Source organism: Anneissia japonica, unplaced genomic scaffold, assembly GCF_011630105.1.
Source record: "Anneissia japonica isolate Jap-2015-1 unplaced genomic scaffold, ASM1163010v1 scaffold38505_len12145_cov141, whole genome shotgun sequence".
Classification (NCBI taxonomy): Eukaryota; Metazoa; Echinodermata; class Crinoidea; order Comatulida; family Comatulidae; genus Anneissia; species Anneissia japonica.
In genome coordinates this window covers 4,010-12,144 of record NW_022699967.1, presented here as the reverse complement: position 1 = coordinate 12,144, position 8,135 = coordinate 4,010, and the positions used below count along the sequence as shown (strand labels likewise).

Below are 8,135 nucleotides of genomic sequence, written 5' to 3'. Positions count from 1 at the left end.
CATTTGAGAAGCTTTCTCATGCTCAACGGCAGGAAGCAGCCCAGCTGAGGCGTGAGGACAAACGACGTCAAGAAAAGGAACGTCTGATGAACGAAGATGATCCGGAAAAAGCTCGGAAAATTGAAGTGAGTTATTTTGATAATTTCAAATCATCTTATTTTTTGCATGGGACCCTAACAATAATGAAAGAAAAGCAGAAGCCTGTTTCTTTCTTAGTATACACTCATTTATTATTATTTGATTATTAAGATAACAATTTTTTAATACACACTCATTTATTATTATTTGATTATTACGATAGTAACAGAATTGTTTATTTTAATTACAGGATAAACAGTACAAACAAGACATGAAACGTCGCCTTGGTGCTAGACAAAAACAAGTGAAGATTCGCTAAGCTTATTGCCGTTTTATATGCATTACTTAAATGTAAATTCAATTGAATGAGTGGGTTTTGTTTGGCAGAAACCCAACAGCAACCATCAAACTAATTTAACTACTATTAATTTTAATAAAACATGCATCCTCAAATTAATTTCACTATTGTGGACCTGTGAGCAGGCAAAAATCTTCCAGAAATTAATCCATCTCCCAAAAATATTTGATGTATGTTTTTACCACTGTATTATGTATTATGCAATATTTGGTGTAAAGAAACAGTAGGGAGCTCTCGATTGCACAGTAGGATGTCGAATGTAATGACATCACTAAAAGTCATCTGCTCATGCGAGAATGTTAGGTTCTCCTTGTCGCGTGGATTCTAGGATGCAATTTGGCCAAATGCAGAGAACGTATGACGCCCAGTAGAACGGTCACGCATGAGTGATTTTGTTCTAGCGTTGTGTTGTTGAACAAATCAAAAGCTCCCAATCAAGAGCTCTTGGCTTATCCCAACTTGGGACCCTTGTACACTGTAATGCTGTTGTTTATTTTACAATTGCAGTTTCAAAAATATGGACATTAATTGTGCCCTTTATAGTATCATTACTTTATATTATCGTATTATTATTTAAATTATAATAAATCTGGGGGTTTTTTTTGTTTTTTTTTTGTTAAATGCCACACTCTGGAAAAGCTGACATCTTTAGATAAATAATTTTCTTCTGTAATTTGTGTGAACTTCTGGCTGTGTTCTTTTTAATGTCATTTTTTACTGTACCAGTACATATAGCAAAATTATAAGGTGCTCCTAACATGGGATGTTACTTACGTTTCATTGAAATGGTCTGTTTTCAACCCTTTAAATAAAATTAATGTACTTGTGTTGTGCTAAAGATTCTGTGGGACATAGACATTTAGAATTTGTTGAATAGCTTTTGTCATAAGAAACAATGTGTCTTTCACAAAGCTCTACTTCACCAAAAGTTTGGTCAAATATTTGATAGTCTATGCCTACTTGTTTTAGGTATACACTATTTGTCTGTGGATATTTTTTTTTAGATGGGGAATTATAGTCTAATATAGTCATGGGTTTTGTAAGTACAGTAATTTATAGGACGTTGGAAAAATGTATGTTACAGAGAAGTTTTGATTCAGAAGTCATTCTAAAATGTTCTCATGATAAGTTATCTTCTTTATACTAAATATAACTGAATGGGCAATCTGTTTGTAATATTTTGTAGTCTTTTGTTGAAGCTTAAGCAGTGAGTAAATATTTTATTTGAATGATAAAATTTATACATAATTTAGTACAGTACTGTACTTAAAGTCAGTGGTCCATCAAGATATAATAAGACATAGACTGTTGCTGTAAACTTGGAGAAGAATGCAAATTATTACCATTACATTGTAATAAATAAGCTATGGACTGCTGCATCCAGTAATCAAGCATTTGACTTTAAAAAATTAACTAAACAAATCTAGCAATGGTTGTTCCAAGACCAGTAACTTTACTCAGGGGCTAGGACTAAAACAGGATCTTCTGAGGTTCACAACTCTTGTTTTTAAATAATTATATGGGCCCATGGGCCAAGGATTGCCAATAGCAAATGTATCGCTATAGTACTTATATGGCAATCCCTTTCACACTAAAACATACATGTATACATACACAAGATGCACGATATGTCATGCAGTTTAATTAGGCTCTGTTGTGGCCGCCAGATCGAAGAGCAACAAATGTACTGGCTTAGCAGAGCCTTGTTGGAACATTACGCAAAATGTCACTGGTTCGTTTTCCTTGGCAGCCCATATTTTCTTTTCATTTATTTTCTTCATCCACTGCAAGCTGGGTCTCATAATTTTCCATTAAGTCTCAATAAATTGTTAATATGAAATTTATTTAAACTGTCAGTGTCATTTCTCTGAACGTTTTTTGCCTGTTCGAGGTGATGATTCTCAGTGGGGCTAGCATGTGGTCAGGGGGTAATTTCTGTTAGGTAAGCATCAACCCCCTGTTGTCCAATGCCATTTGAGGGCATCTGACTACGATATTAATTTCTTAGTATTGTGGTATAACATGGGCGTAGGCTGGGGGTGTGGTCTCATCTTCCCAGCCCCCCACCGCTACCACTATGACAACAAATTAGTTCCACTAAGTGGGTTAAAATACTAAAAATGACCATTATTTTTTCATTGGAATAGGGATTTAGTTTCGCATTCCAATTAATCGTATGCCCCAGGCCAATACTAGCCTACATGCCACCATCGAAGACATACTTTCTTTACCATCCTATCCCATCTTTGTCCAGGGCTATGACGGAAGATCCTAGACGGCCTCTGTTTTTCTGGATCCACCAATATAATAATATAATAGATTTTTTTGAATGAAAGATTACCACCATGCCCTGTAGTTACGCCTCAGCTGTTCATGAAACGTTTGAGTAACATCTGAGCTCTATAAATTAAACATTTTATTTCGTTTTGAATTGATTTTGGACAATACTTATAATATATTCTGGAGCTTATGTAGACGACTTTCAAATAAAGTCATAAGGCATAAATTGCAATAATTTTATTTTATTTAAGCCATTATCTGATTTGATTTAAATCCTGAATTAAGGATAAAAACCAAATTACAAACAAGAAATTTCAACACTTGTAGTTACAGTATAGCAAAAGCTGCTATTATTATAATGAACTAGTAGGCCTACAGCCAAGCAGAAAGACTTAACATACTAAATGCAATTCAACAAATTCCCGTGCTATAAACAGTGGCAAGAAATTGTTGACATACAGTATTAATAAAACTATAGCAGTGCACACAATATAACAACAGAATAACCTAATTGGAACTGCGTCTGTATTTTGTAATTTAAAACTGGTGATATTGAACTGGAATTGTAAATGATTACTGTCAAATTCCATGATAACTGTCAATACATTTTTTAAGTTTCAATACTAAGTGTCCCATTTTTTAAAACCAAAAATATTTACAGATTTGAATACATGTTTATTAGCGAATTATACACGTTCCAATTTGAACATCAATTTCCACATGTGAACTAAAAAAATTCAAAAACTGCATACTTTTATTAGTTTAAATATTGCAAGGGGTTAAAAAAAGAAACAATTCTATGACAACTCATCAAATACAATTTTATCACATAATTAATCATTTTCAGTAAAGCATAATTCTTTGAAAAAAAAATACTTAACACAAAAATATTCCCCAAAAAACTTCACATAATGCACGTCGAAGGTCAAGCCAAAAACAAAATTAATATAGCCTATCATTAACAGGTCCGATCATAAAGCATGTTTGGAATATGAATAAGCATAATATTCTGAGGTTAAATTGATATTTCTTGACCTTTAACACACACAGATGCGCAAGTAAAGCAGTAGCTTGATGGTTAATTACCATACTTGCCTTCCCAGAATGTCGGGTTCAAAGCTTCGTACAAACCACCAATTTTTTTGAAACTTGAAAAACGACTCTAGTTTGGCTCGTGTAATAAACACAATATTAATTATTAATATTTCAAGAGGCTAAGGGTAATTAATATTGTTATGGGACCTAAAATATATAGGATTAATAATTGGTTAGCCATTCGATGAATTGTGAAAACCAAGAAAACGGGAAAAGGCGTAGTAAATAAATTGTCTTTGAATTTTAGCTAGTGTATGTAGTGTAGTACCCTGTTTCCTTTCGCCGTATGCTACTGGTAACTTATCTAACTTCAGGAGAGATATTAATTTACTGACACATTTTATTCATTATAGAGAAATCCGTACACTGATATGTCCGTTTTTTCTTCCTTGCAGGCTTCGATAACATCGACGATTCTAACAAAATCTGACTTAGATGACTTGCGTTTCCGCATTTTGTTAAATGCGGCAAAGATCTTCTCGCGTGTAGTTCCGTTCTCTTCCTTAGCATGATCGATCTCTACTGATGTGACTCCCAAGCTTCGAGCAACGCCTTCCCAGCCACGACCAAGCTCCCTCGAAATTTTATTCAAATGCTTTTCTGTGAGCCTTTTGTTAAGATTTTTTGCCTACGATGAAATAATGAGTAGACAATTGAATCAAGTAATTGATTATTTTCTCTCTTCTTTCTTTATCATTTATGATACACATTATAATACTGTAAAACTTCAATAGAAACCCAGTAACCCAATGTTCTAATACTGTAGCCCACCTTAAAAGTTGTAACGGGATACTGCTTTAATAGTAGTAACCTAGAGGTGCTATTATTAGAATGCCAAAACTTTAAACAATATTATTAAAATCAACATTTTGCCCAATGGGTTTTAGTGTTTTCTTTTCATTTACAATACAATATATCTGTGTAAATTTGAAAACGTCTGCCATATACTATTTGTTTTAAGTACAGAATGTTTATAGAAAAGAAAACAATATTTATGCAGTCTTGTGAGTTATCGATACATCAAATTCAACTTAATATCAAATTTATGTCGAATAATACCTATGTACAGATGTGACAGGGCCTAATTTTGGGATGAATATTTCTCATTCAAATACTAACCTGTTGTAATTGCTGTTCTTCAGGTACCACATCTCTTTTATCTGACATAGGTCTGCTATCTGAATCCTACATTAATTCAAACATGAAAAGAAAACAATATTTATGCAGTTATTCTTGTGAGTTATCGATACATCAAATTCAACTTAATATCAAATTTATGTCGAATAATACCTATGTACAGATGTGACAGGACCTAATTTTGGGACGAATATTTCTCATTCAAATACTAACCTGTTGTAATTGCTGTTCTTCAGGTACCACATCTCTTTTATCTGACATAGGTCTGCTATCTAAATCCTACATTAATTCAAACATGAAAAGAAAACAATATTTATGCAGTTATTCTTGTGAGTTATCGATACATCAAATTCAACTTAATATCAAATTTATGTCGAATAATACCTATGTACAGATGTGACAGGGCCTAATTTTGGGATGAATATTTCTCATTCAAATACTAACCTGTTGTAATTGCTGTTCTTCAGGTACCACATCTCTTTTATCTGACATAGGTCTGCTATCTGAATCCTACATTAATTCAAACATGATACTCAGTTACATTATATTTACTGAATTAACAAATATCGACGATTATTAATCAATCAAAGAGTATGCAGCAAAGGATAACTAAATTTTTGCCCTAGAATTACGGAATGTTGGTTAATTTTCAATTCATTTACAAGTACGGTCTGGAATCAGATAGACAAGAAAACAGCAACATGCGCTAAATGTCATCAAGATATATGTCTGTGCTAAATATTTAATAAAAATAATGATAATAATAATAATATTAATAATAATAATAATAATAATAATAATAATAATAATAATAATAATAATAATAATAATAATAATAATAATGTGTGTGTTTGTCTGTTTTGTCTGGTTTTTTTTAGCAGCCTCCTATCTGATTACAATTTTAGCTCTACATGCGTCAGATTTGTATAGATGATTTCTGACATTGAAAGGAAGCTTAATTTCTATGTTGGCCGACGTATTTAAAGAAAAATACACCCCACACTAGATATCTACTGATCTGCATGAAACTTTATGGAAGTGTTAAACCAAGTTACATGGCTTCATTACATTTTGGTGACGATCCAGATTCGGGTGTAAATTATTTTAATTAATTAATTATTTTTTTTTTGGTGGGGGGTGGATTAATGCTAACGTCCCAGACATAAGTATCCCAAAAACTAATCAATGGATCTAAATGCAATTTTCTGGATAATTACATAAAAAAATAATAATTATTATCATTATTCCAAAATATGAAGAAAGATTTTATTAACTGTATTTTTTAACTGTAAGTTTTAAAGAATTAATGTTTTGATTATTTGTATTTTATATTTATTGGGACCCCTCTGGAAATAAGATTGTTTTACGACATCTTTTGTGGGCTATCCTTGGTTTCGCTGTTTTTTTCATGTTTCTTGTTCTTAACTTTCATTGTAATCGAATAAACTTTATGGCTTTTTATCTGTTTTAATATTGTTCTTGTTTCTGCATCTTTTATCATTGGATTTTATCTGTATGTATGTTTATTGGAACCAAATAAATTCAAATCAAATCAAGAATTTTGAAGACTCACGTTCATAAAATCTCGAACGTCAATATTCTCGTTATGAGCCAAGGTCTTCGTGACCTCCAAGATTTCTTGTACTGAAGGTCGTTTGTCTCTCTCTTTTTTCCAGCACTTTAGAAGCAGTTGCTGAAGCTCCGTTGGTGCCCTGTCATCAAGTGGGTATGTCCAATTATCCATTCGCTTCTCTTTCGGAGATTCACAAGTCCACATTTCCCAAATTACAACACCATACGCGTAGATATCTGAGCGCTTTGAAAGTTTTGCATTAGGTTCCAAATTTTCAGGTGCCATCCATGGTTTTGATCCGATAGAGTTTCTTGTGTCAATCGTTTCATCAGAGATACGAGAAATTCCAAAGTCGCAAATTTTTAAGTTATCTTCACTCGTAATCAGAACATTTAGTGATTTCATATCCCGGTGAATTATATCAAGAGAGTGAAGATATTGTATCGCATGAGCACCTTGGCGAGTCCATGTGAGGAATACCTTCATTTCAACTTTCTGCTGTCGTTTTCTTTTATTACTTAAATAACTATGCAATGAGCCCTTAGCGACACATTCCATGACGATATAATATCCATCATCGTGGATGACCCCTACAACCTTTGTAATAAAATGGTGACCGATGAACAGTTTCTTTTGTTTACGGTCTTCTTTAATTTTAGACAACGTAGCAAATTCAATTTCTTTTATATTATTAAGCTGTTTAATCGCAACTGGAGCGTCTTTACTCTTCCATTTACCATAATAAACAATACCTGATGAGCCTATTCCAATTTTATTTCCGAATTCGAAGGAATCTTTTCGTAGTACTAACATCCCATATGAATCCATTTCTTTAGCTGCCATTTTCATCAAGTATCTGTTAAGAAAATAAGACGGTAGTGTTCAAACATCAGATCTAAGCCAGATTGTCGAAACCCAGTTTACCGAACGCCAGACTGCGAATTAACTTTGCCGAAACCCAGTTTTTGCCGAATTGCCGACTCAAAAAACATGAAACCCAGTTCGGCGAAACCAAGTTTTCCGAAACCCAGTTTGCCGACTAAAGTAAATTAAAAGCAGCGAAACATTAACAGCATAAAATTCACGACGGAGCACTCTCTTACTATGACTGCATCTGTGGCATCAGAGTTGCGACATTGAGCATTTAGAAGCCATTCCAACACGATGTGATCACTCGTATTCGTCTAATAAGGCTTATTGTAGATTAATGATTCTTTTTGTCTTATGATAAATACATAAAGTTTAATGAAGATAATCTAGACTTAAAGGAAGGAAATAAATAAATAATAATCTGCAAATAAACAAAAAATCTGCCGACAGCAGGTCTAACATATCCGACAGGGGGTGACAGTCAGGGGGAAAATAGAGTCTCGGTCAAGGTCCCGGCGTAAAAATCCGTAGGCATGGGCGCAGTTCAAGCGGACGGGGGGACGTCCCCCACATATTTTTAAGGGGGTCGGTTCCCCTCACTTTTCGACCGTAATGTAATTCCATAAGTCAAGACGATGCCTGAAAATTGTTAAAATAGGCAAAGTAAAGAAAGAAATATATGAAAGACAATGTTTTCAAGTTTTATTTTCAATGGTACGTCACACATTTTAATTAGATGGTTGA

General features: G+C 33.4%; 1 protein-coding gene and 1 long non-coding RNA gene across 2 annotated transcripts; one reads left to right on the top strand and one right to left on the bottom strand.

Annotated features, from left to right (window-relative positions):
* LOC117103244 lies at nucleotides 1-1,605 on the top strand. Its single transcript, XR_004444540.1, has 2 exons — nucleotides 1-125; nucleotides 329-1,605. It is a non-coding gene; the product is annotated as an uncharacterized LOC117103244 (long non-coding RNA).
* A 1,364-nt stretch (nucleotides 1,606-2,969) lies between these two features.
* On the bottom strand, nucleotides 2,970-7,002 carry LOC117103243 (dual specificity protein kinase shkD-like). The gene is made up of 5 exons (XM_033243805.1): nucleotides 6,522-7,002; nucleotides 5,393-5,458; nucleotides 5,162-5,227; nucleotides 4,931-4,996; nucleotides 2,970-4,439 (listed from the first exon to the last, which is right to left on the bottom strand). The coding sequence occupies exons 1-5, from the start codon at nucleotides 6,924-6,926 to the stop codon at nucleotides 4,152-4,154; spliced, it is 891 nt and encodes a 296-aa protein (XP_033099696.1). The 5' UTR covers nucleotides 6,927-7,002; the 3' UTR covers nucleotides 2,970-4,151.
* Between the last annotated feature and the right edge of the window lie 1,133 nt (nucleotides 7,003-8,135).

Excerpts from the sequence above, each read along its gene's own strand:
- LOC117103243 (XM_033243805.1), bottom strand. The coding sequence starts at position 6,926 with ATGAAATCACTAAATGTTCTGATTACGAGTGAAGATAACTTAAAAATT. Across the intron at positions 5,228-5,392 it reads AAGAACAGCAATTACAACAG|GATTTAGATAGCAGACCTAT; the intron begins GTTAGTATTTGA and ends GAATTAATGTAG. Across the intron at positions 4,997-5,161 it reads AAGAACAGCAATTACAACAG|GATTCAGATAGCAGACCTAT; the intron begins GTTAGTATTTGA and ends GAATTAATGTAG.